General features: G+C 36.6%; 2 protein-coding genes across 3 annotated transcripts; both read right to left on the reverse strand.

Moving 5' to 3' along the window:
- Positions 1-1,187: 1,187 nt before the first annotated feature.
- Positions 1,188-7,443, reverse strand: LOC109104463 (protein FAM3C). Of its 2 annotated transcripts, XM_042722151.1 has the most exons (11): positions 7,315-7,443; positions 5,944-6,005; positions 5,620-5,724; positions 5,414-5,440; positions 4,826-4,949; positions 4,602-4,660; positions 4,439-4,489; positions 3,218-3,302; positions 2,885-3,011; positions 2,629-2,766; positions 1,188-2,518 (listed from the first exon to the last, which is right to left on the reverse strand). In XM_042722151.1, exons 2-10 carry the CDS (start codon positions 5,957-5,959, stop codon positions 2,674-2,676), a joined length of 687 nt encoding a protein of 228 aa, XP_042578085.1. In that variant the 5' UTR covers positions 5,960-6,005; positions 7,315-7,443; the 3' UTR covers positions 1,188-2,518; positions 2,629-2,673. The 2 variants fall into 2 exon arrangements, with proteins under 2 accessions (XP_042578085.1, XP_042578084.1); XM_042722150.1 differs by having other exon boundaries at positions 1,188-2,766.
- A 737-nt stretch (positions 7,444-8,180) lies between these two features.
- Positions 8,181-20,844, reverse strand: LOC109104183 (sortilin-like). The gene is made up of 21 exons (XM_042722152.1): positions 20,247-20,844; positions 19,715-19,777; positions 19,443-19,519; positions 18,995-19,097; positions 18,341-18,508; positions 17,450-17,523; positions 17,196-17,242; positions 16,915-17,051; positions 16,693-16,776; positions 14,420-14,480; positions 13,694-13,849; positions 12,045-12,142; positions 11,778-11,877; positions 11,527-11,698; positions 11,217-11,410; positions 9,583-9,775; positions 9,381-9,497; positions 9,156-9,282; positions 8,899-9,005; positions 8,687-8,804; positions 8,181-8,557 (listed from the first exon to the last, which is right to left on the reverse strand). Exons 1-21 carry the CDS (start codon positions 20,469-20,471, stop codon positions 8,543-8,545), a joined length of 2,436 nt encoding a protein of 811 aa, XP_042578086.1. The 5' UTR covers positions 20,472-20,844; the 3' UTR covers positions 8,181-8,542.
- Between the last annotated feature and the right edge of the window lie 260 nt (positions 20,845-21,104).

Below are 21,104 nucleotides of genomic sequence, written 5' to 3' on the forward strand. Positions count from 1 at the left end.
TTGCAGTGAAAGTTTACTTTAAGACATTGCTCTGGAATAAACTTTTACATTTTATGTTTCTGAAGTAAAGCTTAAGATGTTATGCAGGTTTTGACGTCAATACGAGACAACTGCGCCCCTGTGGAATACTTGATTCTGATTGGCCAATTGCTGTATATAAGTACGCTCATCCGGGTAACGAACTGAAACTGCTCACATTCCTGTCAAACTAGAAAACAAATGGTGCCATCTTGTGCCAACGTTATTACTTGTAGAAAAAAGACAAAATTCAGGTAAAGATAATTGTAATATATCTATATTTAATGTTCACCAATTTGTGTTTTTTTTGGGAGGGTGGGGGAGGAAGATTACTTGTCAAGTAACGAACAAATTCGACTTAAACAGTAGCTCCATTGAAAAATGACGAGTTGGACCACAACTAACGTAACGTCTTAACAGCGTTAACGTTGTTTTTGTTTATTAGAAACTGAAAAGGGTCGAAATTATTCTCTGGCAACTGACAGCATCGAACCTGGAACATTTTTGTACAGCTGTAACGTCACAAGCTCCCTGCAGTTCTCTCCCTCGAATACAGTGACCTTGATTGGGTTTCATGGATGTATCTCATGCACTTGTAAATAGTGTTTATATATCTCCATGCCATAATAATGATGCTGGATTTGAGCAGTTGCAAGGGAAGGACACATGCTGCAGGATAAATGAATTGCGAGAGCACTTCAACTTCCCGCTAGCCATTCCTTTTATTTAGAGAGCATTAGTATATTGAGACGAGTTTGTCAGAATATAAGGTATTCATTGACGGCATAAAAGGTAGTTCTCAGCACATTGACATTTGTATAGACTGGGTCTGTACATTATATTGATGCCTACATCAGTACCTATATATTTTGATATTTTCAGAATGGAATAAATCTGTTATTGAGAGAAATGATTTTCATCAGTTAAGCTGGCGGAGTGAAGTTTACCATCCCTTTCTTGTGCAGCTGTGCACTTTGAAACCTTCTCTGGTCTTTTCTTAGGCCAGCGAGAGCCGAATGGACGCCTTCCAAGAATCTACAAACTCCTTTATAAACACATGCACCATTTTGGATGTGTGCATCACGCTTTGATGAGGCAGAGCAGATGCTAGGGTTATTCTTGGGGGTTCTCAGCCTTAAGCTAAACAGAGGTAAGACAAAACCCAGGAATGAAAGCAACAACCATTTGCTCAGCTTCATTTTAATATTAAACTTTTTTTCTTTTTACAAAACAAAAGATTTACAGCCATTACGAAAGACTCAGCAATCACACAATTTACTGGATTTTAATTTAGACTCAAAGAAATCCTTAAAACAGCTTTACACGTTAAAGCCATGACACGCAACATCATTGATTTCACATAAAACTAAAAAAAAAAAAAAAGTCTAAAAATCATTTGATATTTGTGGTAAATAAGGCACACAACTGGTTTTCTTACAAAGGGAATAGGTGTCAGTCCACAACTTCACAGTATGTAGCTAAATCGTGCATAGAATTATAAAATGAACAAGTAGAGATCATTAGTTAAGTCCTTAATAATTATGGAACATTTTACTACTACTTGGTAGAAAAGTGCATATTATTGACACCGCACAAGGCACAATACGGAATAAAAGCAGTTATGTTGTATGATAGTGTTATTGCTTGCTATAAACACTAAAAGCATGTAACAGCTGCTAGACATACCGCTTAAATAATCTCAGAATGTGCAGAAACCAGACAGACTATCAACACGATAACAGATGAAAATCTTTGAACATTTTTAAACTTCCCAATGTGTAACAACAACATTCCCAAAAGCGAAGGATAAATGGCATGAAGCAGAAAACAGTAGTTGTAAACAGTAGGTCAAAAACCAACACAAATCAACGACTCGACCCATCACACACCAGAGATATGGGGCAGTTTTTAAATAAGGATTTAAAACAAGGTTCTTAATTATTTACCTTCAGGAATAAAGTCCAGCAGTCAAAATACCTTTGCCAGTAGAAAAATAAATATTACTGTAAACAAAGAAATAAATACAATTTGGCGACAGCAACCCTTAGCCATCCAGTATGATCAACATTTATAGTGTCATAGCACAGAGATAAATATGAGCGCAAACCCTCTCCATTTATTTTTTGGGAGGAAAGAAAGAAAAAAAAAAACAGTACATAAGAAAACATGCAGTAAATCATCTGATTTAATATCTCTCTTTTCCTTATGACACTGAAACCTCACAAATAGCAAAAAACTTGCTGTTTATGGACCAGTTATTAAATCAAACCCTACAAATCCGATCTCCCACAGGCATGGAATTTTAAGACAGGGCTGGAAAATTCACAACATTCGTGAAGTTGTGGATATTTCTATGGTGAATATAAATTTTTATAGTGATTTTCAACTGTAAAATATTGACCTGGCTACATATCGGCCTTTGTGAGTGCAATCCATTTAGTGATCATGGACAATTGGAAGAAAAGTCATGGAAACTCACTGGTCAAAAGTAGTGGGAACCCTGTGAAATAAATGTAGAAAATAGAGCAGCAAATGCTCAGGAGCACTAATGGCAAGATTCAAAACACAGGAAGTCAACCAACAAATTTAAAGTCTATACTCTACTCTCACCTGCATCATTGTAAATGCTAACTGAACAATACAACTTTGCATTGTTCAAGTTTCATGTTTCATAGGAATGCATCCTTCCATCTCCAAAACCTCTGGCCAGCCATCATACTTGTTGGTCTCTGCGTTGTTCTTGATGTGCTGCAGACATAAGAGATGGTTTATTAGATACTTAAAATATTAACTGAAAATCTGAACAGGACATGGCCTCTCATTAGTGGGGGTTGTGGCCTGAAAACAAGATACAAGGCACATTTACCTGCTCAAAGGGGCTCTTTGTCTTGATCCCTTTGCCTCCAACAAACACCCAGTTATCTCTAAATCCCAGTATGCTGATGCTTGTGCTGCCCAGTTCTGCTATCAGATTTCTGGCCTCATCGTTTAGCCTGTTTATAATTAAAAAAAAAATAAATAAAAATACACCATATAATAATCACACCATAATATATATATATATATATATATATATATATATATATATATATATATATATATATATATATATAAAATATAATAAAATAATAATCTAAATAAATAGAAAAGCTTAGACAGATCTGTAAAATCTGACCAACTATTTAGAGAAGTGACTCACTTTGTTCCAGGATCATCAAAAGTGGCCATCATAACAATGCTTCCATCTTCTATTTCCTTCAAGAATTTGATAAGCTGCTCAACATCTAGACAAGAATAAACATTTAAAAAATTAACATTTGAAAGCGATTTCAAGTTCTTGACCCTGTCCAGTTTGCAAATACAAACAAGCTCTTAACAATAAAACCCTAACAAAGTGGACCTGTTTTTAACTGGTATTAAAATTAGTCTCTTGCCGTGCAATTAAAACACAACCATGGGGCCAGAAACCACTAGGGGGCCTCAGCACACTTCCAAGTGGCCCTCAAGACAAAATGAGCTTTAAAATACACTTTAAAAATTGTGTTTAATTTGTTCCCCTGACAACTGTCATTTTTATTTAACAATTCATGAATTTAATTTTTTTTTAAATATATTTAATCAGAAAATTGTTCTCTGCGAGTAAATGTTTATTTTTAAAAAACCTTATCCTGTCATGTAAATTCATTTGTCATATAAATATCAGTTATTGAAACTTTAAAATTATGGAATTTAAGGATTCTCGTTTTAATTCAAAAATAATTTTGGTCACACTTTATTTTAAGGTCCAATTCTTAATATTAACTATTATTAACTACGACTTTTGCTTCAATAAACTCCTAATTTGCTGCTTTTTAACAGTAAGGTAGTTGTTATGTTTAGGTATTGGGAAGAATTAGGCACTGTAGATTATGGTCATGCAGAATATGTGCTTTATTAGTACTAATAAACAGCCAATATGTTAATAATAGGCATGCTAATAAGCAACTAGTTAATAGTGAGAGTTGGTCCCTATACTTAAGTGTTACAAAAACATTTTAATTATTTTAATATATTGCCAATCCTAATATCTGAAAATGAGCAACTTTGTCATTACAGCAGAATTATCTGAAATTTGTCAATTTTTATTTATTTTTTATTACTGTTGAATAAAATGCAAGATCCCATTGATAACCACAATTCTCAAACACTTCTCCTAAGACTACTTTTTTTTAGAGGACAACATTACAATACAAATGTCCAATCATATGCATTTTGGAATGTATATGAATGTGTGTATAAAAATGGGACAAATAGACTGTGTACCTAACAGCTTTAGTAAGATGATCACCTAAGACGGATTTTAATACAATGCAAATACAAGTTACAACACGTCCAAAATTTGCAAATGGAAACAACATTTGAGATCTACAAACAGATTTACCTCCAGACCACATGTCAAAGGAATCAGTTTTGGTGAGCTCACTTGTCTTGCCTGTAAAAAGACTGTGGATTAATGCAGTCCAACTTCTCTCAGTATGTAGCAACTGTTCAGTTTAAAAGGTTTCACCATCAAAGCATTTCTAAAGACAAAAAAGCTGGCATACCATTGATCAAAGCAATGTTTATACCCCGTCCAACGTTGTTCTTTAATCCACTCATTAATCTGATAAAAGATAAAGAAAAAAAGAGTTCAACAGCAGCAGTCAAAATCTTCTCATGTTTGCTCTGAATTCAGGAAGTCACCAGCCAATAAAAAAGTCAAGATTTGTATTTTTCTATAGTGATTATTCAGTAGTACTGCGCAGTTAGAGATGTGTGTAAAACCTACACATTGTCTTGAAAACAGATTTTCGGGCCGACGACGCTGGCTGCTCCACTGGTGATCTTAAAAGCAAAATGGTCCTCGGGACATGGTTTAGAAAGGCCGCATTTGTGGCGTGGAGGACTGGTGGCTGAATATAACATCAATACATTCATAAACACACGTCTTAACTATTTGAGGAAGTAAAAAAAAAAAAAAAATTTTTGGCTATGTTCTAGTTTTCTGTCTGCATGATTTATTAATTGTTTATATTATTTACACACATACCAGACAGGCGTCTTCACACTGAATTATGTCTACAATAGACTTCTTAAGTGGCTGATGTTTTAAAAATAAGATCACACCCCAACACACCTACTTTATCTAAAGTAAACGGCAGCTGGCAGCGACTCAACACATCTAATGTGACAACTATGGAACTCTGTCTCTAATATCAAGAACTTAACACCTACATGCCATTAATGCCATTGCAGGAAAGTTTAACTACGCACACCTTTAATCAAGGATTGATCTCATTCACCATCCTCAATTCTCATATGTAGTAAAAAACAAACAAACAAACAAACAACAACAAAAAACACACTATGTACTCACGGACAGTCTCTGCGGGTGCATATCGTGCTGTAGAGAAACATATGCTGATTAGCAAATAGCATGTGCCATGTCAAACATTGAAAAACATGAATTCATTCCTTGACCAAACAAGTGTATTATCTTACTAACAAAAGATGTGTGCAGTAACATCGATGTTCTGTGTGTACAAAGGATGTTGTAGAAAATGGCTGCATGCATGAACTCACCAAGTACTTTCCCCAAATTCAGATTCATATTGCTCTCTAATAGCTCAAATGCCAGGAACACAACTACAAATAACACAGAAACCAGCACTACCAGTTTCAAAAGTCCTGTAAAAAAAAAAAATAACTTCACTTTTGCACAATAACCAGTTGTTAGGATTACGGCAATGTTTTTTATGTCTTAAAGCAAAACTTTTTTTTTTTTTGCACTGCTATTACAGATATATTACCACAGCATATTGTCAACGACAAAAGAGCAAATATTTGCCGTTGGTGACATGTCATATATACTTAAGCAGAGTTGATCCTGAAAGAAACGGAACAAACCTCCTGCTCGCATCATCCTGACGGCTTTGTGAGCACCAGTCACCACGCTGAGATCCACACACCTGACAGGAGATCAGATGTTATCATAGAACAAAAGCCTGAATTCCTAAATTTACGTTACCTGCAGGATTTACTCAAGATAACCTACATATGTGACCCTGGACCACAAAACCAATCATAAGGTTTTTTTTTTTTTTTTTTTTATAATTGAGACTTATACATCATCTGAAAGATGAATAAATAAGCTGCACAATTAATCGAATTTCTAATCGCGATTACAATTATAGATGCCACAATTACGTAATCGTTCAAAGCGGCAATTAATGCGTTTTTTTCTTTCTACATGTTATCTTAAGGGTTTTTCCCCATTATTTTAATTTTAGTTTTAGTATAAAATTATAATACCATTTGTATTTTAATTTTTTTTTATAATTTAAAGAAGAAACCAATCCGATGTATAGTTGACATTTGAGGCTTAAAACTATAGAAAAGCATTAAAAGTTTTTCAGTTAGAGGGTTTCAGCTTATTTCATATAAAAATACGGCATGCAGTTGCATCAAACAACGGTATAAACGTCATTCAATGTAAATTGTGATAATCGAAATTAACAATCGCAATTACAATTTCAAGGAAATAATCAACAATTATGATTTTTGTCATGATCGTGCATATATATATATATACACACACACACACACACTTTACCATGTTTAGCTTTAACATCACAAAAGTAAATAATGTATGATGGCATTACATTGTTTATGAATAAAGTGCAGTTTCTGTTTTCAATTATTTTAGTGAATTCTAATACAGTATAAATCTAGTGTTCAGCATCTTAATTGTTGTTATTAAATTGTACTCTGCTGTCCACATAACAATATGAGCACTGGCCATTATAAATAATAATATTGATCAAACCCTATTCACATGTACAGAAAGGTGAAAAAAGAAAATATATAATAAATAATGTTTATAAGCTGGTTTAACACATGTGAACATGTCTAAGTTTTAGATTGTATCAGTCTTCTTCAACTGTCATCTGAAAATGACTCTTTTCCACGAGCCAATAAAACTTTAACTTCAGCTCAAGATCTAACTTGTAAAACAAACACATACATCCTGAAAACCTCTAATTATTCCTGAAAAAGATGCCAGAAGCGAATTAATAATCGTTTGTGTTTGTGTCAAGTTTAGGTGTCAGATGTCAACAGTAAAAGCTGTTAAATAGATGTTAGCATGAGGCGAATTTAAAAAAAAAAAAAAAAAACCTTAAAACAGATATACAATTATAAACTCAAGAAATCATGTAACCCAACGAATATAATTTTAGACTGATACTGAATAAAGAAGAAGCGAATAGAAAGAAGTACCTGGTGCCACGGCGTCGTCAACACAACGCTGAGTATCCCTACACATCCGGGTTCATCAGAGGGGAGGAGCGTGCGTGCGTGCGTGCGCGTGTGTGTGCAGAGATGCGTGTACGTAGACAGACGCGCCCATGTGGGGGCGTGTCATATATGACACCTGCACACACTGCTCAGTGCTTTTTATAATAATAATAATTTGCATAATATGTTAAAAACTACTCATATTAGTTTTGGACTACGTAGTTTAACTTGAAGCTCTTAGGAATGAATGGAAAAAAGAACATATTATTATTATTATTATTTTTAAGACGTTTGGGTTAAACTAAAGTAAACTATGTTTAAAAAGGAAATTCTTGATATTTTAGTGTTTTATGTGAATTTATAGCTTGAATACTATGCACACCTAGGCAATGGACTGAAAAACTTTAGGCAATGCGATACAGTAGTATAGGCTACAAACTTTATAATGTCATTAATTAATTTTTTCCCCCTATACCCTGTACAGCTTAAATACTTTTGAATTTCGAGTCAGATGGGTGAAGATGTGTGAGAGTTTGGTTCATGTTGGTGTGTAGTGTGGTATGTGTGTGTTAGTAAGGAGGTGTGAGGTGAGTGAATGTCTTTGTGAGGTGTGTGGTTTGTTTGTTTTACAAGACAGGCAAGTGTTTTGTCTGTCTTTCTTTTGGCATCTGACTGTAATGGTATTGTATTATCAAAAAATAAATAAATAAATAAATATATATAATATATATATATATATATATATATATATATATAAGGAGGAGCATAAATAATGCTGATGTTTAATATATGTAAATATTTTTATACTTATAATTTATATATATAAATGTGGATGAGAGGAGGAGCATAAATAATGCTGATGTTTAAATGCATTTTAATTTATTTACAATTCAAAAACAGTAGATTGGTCTATTTGAAAATACATAGTCCCAAAGCTCAAGGAGAATTGCCAGCAGCAGCCTGAGGGAATATGAATGATTCCAGTGCAAAAGACAGAGAGGGTGAAAGTGAATTCACTCCTAATGATCCTCTGGTCCCTGTATAAGAACCTGACCGCAGCAAGATATCATTTGCCTTGGTTTGAATAATGCAGTTCACCGTTATTTCCAAGCGTTTATTGTCCAGTCAAAGTGCCTGGGTTATGAGATTCATTTGAAACAATTCACACTTGTCTGCAAAGCCTGAGTAGTTCCCAGTGTTTTAATGTTGTTCATTCAATGAGATCCTAAAGAAAAAATGAAAAAAGTCAACAAGTGAATGCAAAAATAAATATATAATCAACTATAAATAAATAAAAACAGCTAAATTCAGTGGATACAAGCGAGGATAATATTGATTGATTCGTCAAGCTCACATCATCTGAGTCCTCCTGGACCTGGAAACCATTTAGTTTGCCATTGGGGCTGTTCTCAGTGTTAACATACAGATCATCTTCTTGGAGTTGCAGAGCTGAAAAGCGATAAGCAGGTGACCTGCAGGGGGCAGAATTTGACCGATAGAGAATCTGACTTATACTGTATTAAATATGAGAAATAATGACAATCAAGTTTTATCATATAACCTTACCTTTGCCTACAGTTTATCCTCTTTGAAGTGATTATTAAAGCTGCAGTAATAACCAAACCTATGACCCCCACACAAGTACACACCACAATAAGAACCAGCATGCCCGGCTGCAAACAGGAAGACAATAAATAAAATTGGTCAGATCAGTTAAGCAAACTGTCTTTATGATCTTTATATTGTAACATGCATGATAAATGATTTTACTTTTTTGGCCACTGTATAGTGAATAATGACTGTCATGAGAAACGACCACTCACTGATCTCTTAGTATCCGAATTTGAGGAAGTTGGTGAAGTGTCCTCTCCACAAAGCTTTTTAAAAACATCTTCTTGTTTTGGAGGCCTGACACCCCCCTCACATTTATCACCAGGAATCTTACGATACCTGTTTAACACAGTGGTATAATTATAACAGTGAAGTGTATGTATGTATGTGTGTGTGTTTATTTGCTATATAGAAATCAAGATGCATTTCACCATCACCCTGTATTCTGCAGATCTTCTAGTTCCCCATTTAAGCAAATATCTTGGGTTTGATTCAGGAAGTCGGGTTGTAGGATACACTCTGAGGTGTTTTCATGCCGATAGAAACCGAACTCGCTGTTGACAGGAGAGATGTTTAGAATACACTTTTGTTTGTTCATAAGCAGAAGTCCAAACCTCAGAGTGGTGCAATTTTTCCTACCACATGTAGTCTTCTCTAGTGCAAGGACATGGACGCTGCTGCCTGCTGACCACATATCCTCTCCCATTTCTACATGCTGACAGTTTCTTTAGTCTTCTAAACGTCTCTTTGTAGCCCAAGAGGCATCCGTCTGTTTCTGGGGCAGAGTCATAGTCAGTGTGTGCCAACCACTGCACATAGTCTTCTTCACCACCTAGGAAAAGACAAGATTTGGACAAACTTCTAAGACTAAATATTGCATTGTCACAATTGTGGTACAGATATAAATGATGTTGATGTTTATTGAGTAGTGTGAGCAGTTACATCACTTTTCTACGCAATCATAGTCATCATTTTTATCTGGTAGATGATAAAATTCCAGAAAAAAAAGCACCTATCAACAACACAAAACAAAATACTTGAACTAGGCTATCAGAGACTTAAGCCAGTAAATCAAGCACCTATCAACAACCCAAAACACAGAGAAACTATAATTCTTTTTCCTTCTTGAGGCAGTGATATGAAGCTGATGGGCTTATGCTGTTGAGCATCTGTAAGGCTGTCATTGAGCATTTGTTGGCCTATATTTTTTGTAGTGTTTTCTGCACTTTTGGCACTAGTCGGACCCCCTATCAGAAGCTTTTAGTCTGACTGAGTATGTTAGAAGCTCAATAGTAAGAGAGATCACTTTAATTGGCTATTCAGCTTAGTGAACCAGTGCACAGGAAGAAAAATGGAAGCGACGAAAGCAACCAAACTATGAAGTTAAGTGGACAAAATGGTATGCAAGCGCTGCTTTGTTTACGGTTTGTATATCCACAGTCCTAGCGATTCCGGTTTTCCTTTTTGAATGATGAATACAGGCTACTGCCACCTGCTGGTATGGAGAGTTATTTCCTCTCAAGTTCAGAATGTATGTGCTAGTTGCCGTTGGCTGTAGTTTTTGCGGCATTCAAGTGCAACTGTTTGGTTCAGGCGTAGGCGGCGTGAGGCGACACCACAGTCGGCTTTCGTCACCATTGTTCTTTGATGTCAATTGATCCTTCGCAAAGACTCACCCGCCTTAGTTACTATTGCTACGTCCGACAAGCCATGGCACTCTCTCATCACACATCATGTTCTCACGCAGTGAAAAATACATCATGGAACAAAGAGGACACAACGTGCCAACAGACAAGACAGAGCAGGTTATTCTGGTATGAAACAAAGTCTCAGCTTTCAAATTTTGGCCTATTTTTTAATAAGAAATTCAAACGATAAATGCCATTTTATGACTCTTTGATGTGTCATGACAGATTGCTGTAGCGCCTCAGTTCAAGCAGCATGTGTGCCGATCATCTCTTCCTCTTTACTAGTTATATGAAATAAACATGAATGAACATCAGAAGGTATCTTGTGTCAACTGCAGAAAGACATCAATACGCACCATTTTTCAAATTCACATCCACCAACATTAATCTACTCTCCTGTCTGGTTTGTTTGTCGGACAAAATAGCAGATTCAGCAGTACAACTGGTCAGAACGCCAGTCAGTCAAACTCCCGGCGAAGGGTCAGCTCTACATTATTCATTGATTTGTGTCTGAGCTTTGATGATTTAGCATGATCCTTATTACACTATTTGAATTCTGCCCATAATTCTTGAAACGTTTCTTACATTCTTTGGTGAGCAGGTGCTCAAAGTCTATGGTGACAGCCACCCACATGGGCTGATCATCATCGTCTGGGCGGTAGCCGAAAATGCTGATATTCATTGTCTTAGTGTCCGGCTCGGATGCCAGTCCTGCTAGGAAGATCGGGTGGTCTGTGAAATTAAATACTTTCCAGCACTGTCCTTCATCTGTGGAAAACCTGAAAACATTCAGACACATATAGTCATATATGATAGTGACCACAAATTACATGTTTGTTCTTTCAGAATGAGAACAATGTGTTATACAACTGCAGGGTAAGTGCTAGTGTGTTACTTTATTGAGCTGATCTGTCTGTCTCTATGCGCCTCTACGGCCACAATCAGCCCTCCAGAGTCCAGGATGCTATAGTGGTGAGGTCCTCTCAGAGTCCCCCACCAGGTGTAACCTCCGTCCCCAGACACGTACACATCCGGCCGAGCGGCTGAAATGGAGTCACCAACACTACCTGCAGTAACATTTAAAATTTTGACAAGTTTGAATGTTAAGTTGTGGAGGTTGTGGAGATAGGTAGTAGGGGCTAGTACCATGGGCGATGACCAGACCAATGGCGGTAGGTTCAGAGAGACACAACATGAGAGATACCACACAAAAGACACTGCTCTCCACGTATATACACATTACACACTAAAAAAAAAAAAAAAAAACAACCAACAACAATTTTATAGATAAAACATTTAAAGTCGCCGTGAAATGAAAAAAATTAAACCTTACATTTAACAATCCAATCAAAGGCAAATAAATTTTAACTTTAGTAAAATGCAATTTCTCATCACTCAGTCCTCATTTGTTACCTTGTTTGAAGTTTCTGGACAATTCACATTCTCTGGCTTCTTCAGAAATCTCCATCTCCCACCTCTGTCGAATGTAATGACTGAACGAATGCGACCATCTGCGGCCCAAAAGGAGTAAGACATCTTTTAGTGATGACATATAAACATCACTAATGCAAGCATGAGTGGCCATTTGGCACTTAAAGGGATAGTTTATCTGAAAATGGGAACTCTGTCATCTGTCAAATTTGTCTCAACCCCAAAAGACTTTCATTCATCTTTGGAAAAACTACTTTTTTTCAGAGAGGTTTGTCACTTAAAAATTGATGCTTCAGAAAATAAATTCATATACATTAGTTATAATCAGGGTTTGAAAAAAAAAAATTCCAATCGGTTCACTACAAGTCGCGTAGGCTCACATCGCATTTTATTAGTAGGCTACATTCAGCAATAATGTCCTAAATTGCCGATAATTATAGTGTTTAAAAACATTATAAACACCATAGATATAGGCCTATACGTAGGCTATACATAGGCTATCTATGACAAACACAGTTGTTAGTTTCCTTCTCTCCTAAGGCTATGCATTTAGGCTTTAAAAACGTCAATCCAAAAACAAATTAATTTAAGGTGAAACTGATGCCTACCTCAATTGAAACCAAATGTTTCCATATTCGCGACGTATCTGGATGCTAAAATATTATTTAGCCTATTATGTAATAGTCTTTGTACTTCACTCGCATCATCATCATCCTTCGCATCAGCTATTTCAGCACAGTGAGGTGGTGGTCACGCTGAACGCAACAGATTGTATAACAGAGCAGTGCAATTTTTTATGTTTCTTTAGCTGTATTTTATTTTGGTAATGAACAGGCTGCAATGTCACAAAATATGTTGTATATGTTGTTTTCATTTTCGTTCCTTGAACTGATTCAGAACCCTGGTTATAGTACATTACTTTAATCTAAATCTTCTGAAGAGACACAATTGCTTTATCTGATGAACATATTTAAAGGGGTAGTTCACTCAAAAATGAAGATTCTGTCATTAATTTCTTACCCTTGTGTTGTTCCAAACCTGTAAGTCCTTTGTTCATCTTCGGGACACAAATGAAGATATTTTTGATGAAATCTGGGAGCTTTCTGACCCTCATAGACAGCAACGCAACTGACAGTCAAAACCCACAGAGGTAGTAAGTGCATCATTAAAATAGTCCATTTGATCAGTGGTTCAACCGCAATGTTATGACGCTATGAGAATACGTGAAGAAAACAAAAATAATGATTTTATTCAACGATTTCTTCTCATGTGATGCTGCTGATGCAGGAGCCGGCATTCTGACATAGAAAACACATGCACTGTGCCTTGTTTACAAGCAGAGGAATGCACACGTATGCATCGTCAGTTGCGTTGTTGTCCATACAGGGTCAAAAAGCTCTTGGATTTCAACAAAAATATCTTAATTTGTGTTCCAAAGATAAACAAAGGTCTTACGGGTTCAGAACAACATGAGTATGCAGAATTTTTATTTTTGGGTGAACTATCCCATTTTTTAACGCACACACACAGAGCACATCAAATATGGTAAATGGAAGCTTACATTTTCGGGTGAACTAACCCTTTAGGCACCCTTTAAGACAAACTAAATCGCATGAAACAAGTGTTCATACCTTCCTCCAGTATGTTGGTGAGATAGACCCCTCTCAGAGATGTAACATTTGTGAAATCGCTCTTCCCCTCCCCGCCAAACAGGTGGCGCTCCAGAGACTTAGAATACAGGATTCCACGGTCATCAGAGGTGTAGATTGTGCCAAAATATGTGTCTTGTAAGCATGTGAGATCACATCACATAAAAAAAACTGACACAGCTTACTCTCAGACGAGATAAGAGATCAGCCGCAAACCATCATTATTCACACACATACATAGCAAACCCATCTAACCGGCTTCATGTGACAAAAGGGGACTTGAACATCCAATGAGAAACAGATCTACATGTAATAGGCATGATGGGAAATAAGATAACTCTTCACATGAGCCATGGACTGTATGTGATACATACATGTAAATACAATGAGGGGTGTATTTGTGTGTAACCTCCAAGGCCTGACTGAAAGACTACACCATCCTCACTCTTATCTATTTCCAGTGATCGTCGCAGCACAAAGACCTTCAGACTCAAAGATGAATAGCGTACACACTGACCTAAAAGAGTCTAGCATTTTGTGCGGAGACATTCTCTGATATGTCAGCACAAAGTGGAACTCGCTTGACAAGTCCAGCCTCCATAGTGTTAAACTGACAGCAACAGTGGTTAAGCTGTTAAGTAATACTGATACTTTTCTTTTACACCTCTCAAAGGATGGAGAAAGAAGTTGAAAAGTGTGAAACAGCACCTCCAGGGTTGTCCACATGCATGAAGATCATGTCCTCGTCACCGTCCAAAACGGAGTAGAACTGCAAACAGACATCAAGAGTCAAACAGTTGCACACAGCTCTCCAGTCATGTTTGAGCTTGTGACAGGTTTTTTTCTGCCAAATCAGCAGGACCAACTTGAAAGGGGAGTAACAGCACAACTCATGTATACAAATACATTTCCCCAAACATATTTATGAAATTAAAATATTAATACAAAATAAATATATTTTATTATACAAATTAACAATATAGTAATACATTATCATATTTATATTATTTATTCATTATTATTTCATTATATTAATATAAAATTAGTCAAATATTTATTTATTATATTTTTTATTATTTATAAATTATATAATATAAATAAAAATATATAAATACATTTATTAAATTTTATTATAAGTGTATTCAAACTTGTGTGTAATAAAGAAATAAAAATAAGTACATTTAATTATATCAGTTAATAGTAATACTTAATAAAAAATTCTGGAATATATATATATATATATATATATATATATATATATATATATATATATATATATATATATATACAGGTGCTTCTCAATAAATTAGAATGTCGTGGAAAAGTTCATTTATTTCAGTAATTCAACTTAACTTGTGAAACTTGTATTAAATAAATTCAGTGCACACAGACTGAAGTAGTTTAAGTCTTTGGTTCTTTTAATTGTGATGATTTTGGCTCACATTTAACAAAAACCCACCAATTCACGATCTCAACAAATTAGAATACTTAAAAAAAAATTCATAAGACCAATAAAAAAAAAAAACATTTTTAGTGAATTGTTGGCCTTCTGGAAAGTATGTTAATTTACTGTACATGTACTCAATAATTGGTAGGGGCTCCTTTTGCTTTAATTACTGCCTCAATTCGGCGTGGCATGGAGGTGATCAGTTTGTGGCACTGCTGAGGTGGTATGGAAGCCCAGGTTTCTTTGACAGTGGCCTTCAGCTCATCTGCATTTTTTGGTCTCATTTCTTATTTTCCTCTTGACAATACCTCATAGATTCTCTCTGGGGTTCAGTTCTGGTGAGTTTGCTAGCCAGTCAAGCACACCAACACCATAGTTATTTAACCAACTTTTGGTGCATTTGGCAGTGTGGGCAGGTGCCAAATTCTGCTGGAAAATGAAATCAGCATCTTCAAAAAGCTGGTCAGCATAAAGTGCTCCAAAATTTCTTGGTAAACGAACTGAAAACGGATGCAGTGACTTTGGTTTTCAAAAAACACAATGGAGCAACACCAGCAGATGACATTGCACCCCAAATCACAGACTGTGGAAACTTAACACTGGACTTCAAGCAACTTCTCCACCCTTCCTCCAGACTCTAGGACCTTGGTTTCCAAATGAAATACAAAACTTGCTCTCATCTGAAAAGAGGACTTTGGACCACTGGGGAACAGTCCAGTTCTTCTTCTCCTTAGCCCAGCTAAGACGCCTCTGACGTTATCTGTGGTTCAGAGTGGCTTAACAGGAGGAATACAACAACTGTAGCCAAATTCCTTTACACGTCTGTGTGTGGTGGCTCTTGATGCCTTGACCCCAGCCTCAGTCCATTCCTTGTGAAGTTCACTCAAATTCTTGAATCGACTTTGCTTGACAATCCTCATAAGGCTGCAGTTCTCTCGGTTGGTTGTGCATCTTTTTCTTCCACACTTTTTCCTTGCACTCAACTTTCTGTTAACATGCTTGGATACAGCACTCTGTGAACAGCCAGCTTCTTTGGCAATGAATGTTTGTGGCTTACCCTCCTTGTGAAGGGTGTCAATGATTGTCTTCTGGACAACTGTCAGTTCAGCAGTCTTCCCCATGATTGTGTAGCCTAGTGAACCAAACTGAGAGACCATTTTGAAGGCTTAGGAAACCTTTGCAGGTGTTTTGAGTTGATTAGCAGATTGGCATGTCACCATATTCTAATTTGTTGAGATAGTGAGTTGGATTGTTTTTGTTAAATGTGAGCCAAAATCATCACAATTAAAGACTTAAACTACTTCAGTCTGTGTGCACTGAATTTATTTAATACATGAGTTTCACAATTTGAGCTGAATTACTGAAATAAATGAACTTTTCCACGACATTCTAATTTATTGAGAAGCTCCTGTATACATACATATATATATATATATATATATATATACATATAATTTATTGAAAGTAATTAATGAAAAGTAATTTGTTTTTAGTTTTTTATTAGTGTGTTAAAACGTTTGTGTGTTGTTCACACCTGCTCTGTAGTTGCTGACGGTAGCTGAGCTTTTCTGAAATGGTCACCCTGGTCTGAGGACACATAGATGACACGGGGAGAGCCCTGTAAACACAACATGTCATAAATTAAGCATGCTTTGATGATTCTTACAGGAGGGAAAATGAAAAAGGGTGGGCAACATGATGTGTGTTCATGTGGGTGAACACATGCTTGAGTGTGCATGTTGACTGAGTTCCACACCAGTTTTTCCATGACAGAAGTAAACAGGAAGCCACCGATGTATCCGAAAGAGAAGATGTTCTTGGCGATGGTGGTGAAACTTTTGCCGACATCCTGCGTCCGTCTCAGAATGAGCTCGCCTCGTCTTGCTGCCTCCACTGGTTCAAACCCAATTACCATTTAATTGATAAGCATTAAATTGAATGGCCAAAATTTAACTCAAAGAATATCAGTTATTCTTGTCTAATGATTGCTTTATTGTTATTTAATGAAAAAAACACAGAAATTATGAAATCACAAACCAGTTCCTTTTGGGCTGGAACTGAAAAAAAGAGTGGTTCCAGATCCCTGAAAGGAATAAAAAAGGGAAACTATATTTTATTTACAGAAATTAATTTTTTTTTTCAATAAGATGACATTTATTAACTGTCTGATTGAAAAAAAAGTTATAAAAAATATATAAAATATTTTGAAAATCAAGATATTCAAATACACAGACATCCGAAATGTTTAGTTTCTTGTTCGGTTACTCATGTCACCCTGTTATCGCTCTCACCATGTGAACGTGTGAACTCCTTCGTGAACTTTAGACCAACTGTTCCCAAAGTCTTCTGAGAGCCATAGCCCATCCTAAAGAGAGAGAGCATGTCAACAAACTCACATTCACATTGAGACTGTCCAATAGACTGCCAAGTAAAATACACTGTCAAAGTCCAGAAAAGTATGAAAAGCATCGTCAGAATAGTCCATCCGCCATCAGTGGTTCAACCGTAACGTTATGAAGTGACAATAATACTTTTTGTATGCGAATAAAACAAAAATAATGATGTTATTCAACAATTCCTCTCCTCTGTCTCTCCACATCACTGTAGCGCCATTTTGGAGAATATGAGCTGTATGCAGGCTCTCTTCTGTGTCAGCCACGCCACAAGGATATGTTTTCTACATATATTTATGCTTTGATCTGAAAGAAAACAGCGCATCCTTGTGTCGCGGCTGACACAGAAGAGTGTAAGCTGCCTGCATACAGCTCATATTCTCCAAAATGGCACCACACTTATGTGGAGGGACACAGAGGAGACAAATTGTTGAATAAATTTTTGTTTTATTAAAACAAAAGTTAAATCACTGATGGCGGATGGACTATTCTGACGATGCTTTTCATACTTTCCTGGACCTTGACACTGTTATTTATTTGGCAGTCTAGGGGAAGTCTATGGGACAGTCTCAAGCCTCTCGGTTTTGATCCAAAATATCTTAAATTGTGTTTAAGACGTTAAAGACGAACAAAGCTTTTACGGGTTAGGAACGACATGGGGGTAAGTGATTAATGACAAAATTTTCATTTTGGGGTGGAGTTTCCCTTTCAGTGTCTTAAGTGTCAGCTAATTAAAAATACAAAAATGTTGTGGCAGAAACCTGAATCACCTCACAAATCCTTACTCACATCAATGCTGATGACCACAAGGTATTTTGGGTCCTGGTAGTGAAACTGAATGGCCTGTGCTGGATGGAATGGAAGCTGCACTGATCTGAATGTCACACCAGCATCCATTGACGTAAAAATAACTCCCCCTGGGCTTTCGGTGAAAGGCAGGTTGGCTGTTAGAATCACCTGTAATGTGACAAAAAGAGATATATAATATATAATTTACTTATAAATCAATAAAGTACAGAAATCGTGAAGGGGGAAATTAAAGTGTAGTTTTTTTGTTTTTGTTTTGTTTTTTAGATGATGACGAAAGTTAGTTCCAAAGAACTAGCACACAGCCGGATATTAGCTTCAAACCAAACCCACTTCAGAGGAAGTAAAAGAAAGAAAAAAAAAGTGTAATTTCATGTTGGTTTTAACACAACATGGTTACTTGTCATTAGCAATCTCTGTTAAAACCCTGAGCTATCTTAATACAATTGTAAATGTAATGGCGCCTTCTGTATTTTAATATATTGTCACATATTGACAACTACATATAATGACAAAGTGAAAAATGGTCATGCTATTTCTAATATTATTATTAGTTATCAGAATTAGCTAAAACAAGTTGACTTGTGACTTTCTCAGAGATAAAGCCATGGCTTCAGACTTAGCACATTTATTTACCTGTTGAGGGTTCCCGGGTCCAGCACTTATCCCAAAGTCCCTCTTTATAAATGTGTTGTTAATGGCATGGGAGACATCATGAAAAGATTTTCCATAGTCTTCACTATGAAAAGATAGTAAATCAGTAAAGAAGTCCGAAACAGCTGGCTAGGCCAGTAAAAGGGACAATTTTTGACTGTTCTGAGATCGGTGTCTGTGGCTGAGTAAAAGCCTGAATTGGCCACATTGGTCTACATTAGGTGCCCAGTCCTGTTCGCAGGGATCTCTTGTCCTGCAAAGTTCAGCTCCAACCCTGATCAAACATGAGATCATTCATCAGCACTTGATAATTACAGACAGGTATGTTTGGAGCAGGGCTGGAAGTGAAGTCTGCAGGTAGCTGGATCTCCAGGAAAAGGATTGGGCATCTCTGGTCTACATGTTACTGGGTAAAAATTTCACCACTGACCTCCTATAAAGGCGCGATGAACCGCCTTCGTAAAATGAGTCAGAGGGAGCGCTGAGTGTGGAAAGAACGAGGATTACCTGCGATGGACAGAAAAAGGGTTCACACTACCCCCTGCATCATTTCTTTATAAATATATATAAACCCTTTAAAGTGACTGATTATGAATGAAAACTACATTGTAATTTGTCATCCAAATTTTCAAGACAATAACCTTAAAATTTAGATGCGATAATGATTAGTAATCTTTAGATGATTTGGCAAGACTGACTTACCCCAGTTCCATCTCCAAGCCATGTGAGGGTAAAACTGGATCCATCATCACCATGAAACCCCGTCTAGAAAAAGACCAGAGGACAGAGTTGCACATACAGATGGAAGTGGACTTTCCTGTTCTGGCTGTCATTTAAAGGGATCGTTCACACTAAAATTAAAAAATAAATAAAAAAAATACTCTTCCTAGTGTTGTTCCAAACCTATAGGACTTCAATATTATTATTATCATTGTTATTATTATATACAAGATATATGAACAACATTGTTTCAGTTTTCTATTTCAGTGTCCAAAACACATTGGACAAATAAATAATAAAATAAATAAAATTACTTTTAATTTTGATACTGCCAACTATCAGTTAAAATGTCTAACAGTGAATACAGAAATACTTTTAGCACGACTATAACCTTTGTGACCATAACATTCAGGTAAACTGGGTCACCTTTTGACATTTATCTCAATGTCAAAAGTAAAACGCCAAAATGAATTCAGTTATTCGGATGGAGTGAACCTCAGCATCTCGTGCTCACCTCGTGTGTGTGGCTGAGCAGAAGCGCTTGGTCTTTGGGTGACAGTGGAGACTTGCATGCTGTGAAAGGCGCTTGTCCAGTCCAGGTGTCCCGTCTGTGTCTCGAGTGACCGCGTGGAGTCCGAGAGAAAGTCACTGTCCTCGCGTTGCGTTTCCCGTGAACGAACGCGTCCTCACTGAGGACCAGTAAGCACGCACTACCCAATGCGAGCAATGTCCAGTTCATGACTGTGTGACAGATAGAAAGAAGTACGTTCCCTAATGCCTCAGAAGATGCGCGGGAGGAGGAGTGAACGCCGCTGTTCGGGCTCCGACTCACCGCAAACTCCAGCCAAGTGTCTCAAAGCGATGTGAGCTGCCTACCTCAACACCATATCGTTCCGTGTCAGCATTATGGTTAAAATACGCTGCACGACAAGACTATAATGCCAAACAAAGCAACATTTTGGGACATTATAGAAGTGTACAGGGCTTTTGGGCATCAGGTGCAGGATTTTGAGCATCAACGCGGCAGCATTTGAATACTATGCGGAAATTATAATTAAGATTTTTGTAAATTTAGGAATACGCAACACTTGAGGCACGTGCCAACACGCACTTACAGTCATTCATAACTATTTAACGTTTTGGTAAGTTCATATCAATTAGTAAGACTTCATTTGTACGTTTTCGAACGATTTGCTTACCTACCAGTGTTAGGTTTAGGACCTCATGCTTATTTAAAGGCTATCCCAAGTTTTTATAGGAGTCAAATCGTATAAATTCGCCAAAACGTAAAATAGTTACGTTTTCTCACAAGACCGGTTTGTGCGCGCAGCACTTTTGGGCCCTATGCTGTCTGGGTAGGACGCTCACTAGG

The sequence above is a fragment of the Cyprinus carpio genome, chromosome B4, assembly GCF_018340385.1.
Source record: "Cyprinus carpio isolate SPL01 chromosome B4, ASM1834038v1, whole genome shotgun sequence".
In the NCBI taxonomy this organism is placed as follows: domain Eukaryota; kingdom Metazoa; phylum Chordata; class Actinopteri; order Cypriniformes; family Cyprinidae; genus Cyprinus; species Cyprinus carpio.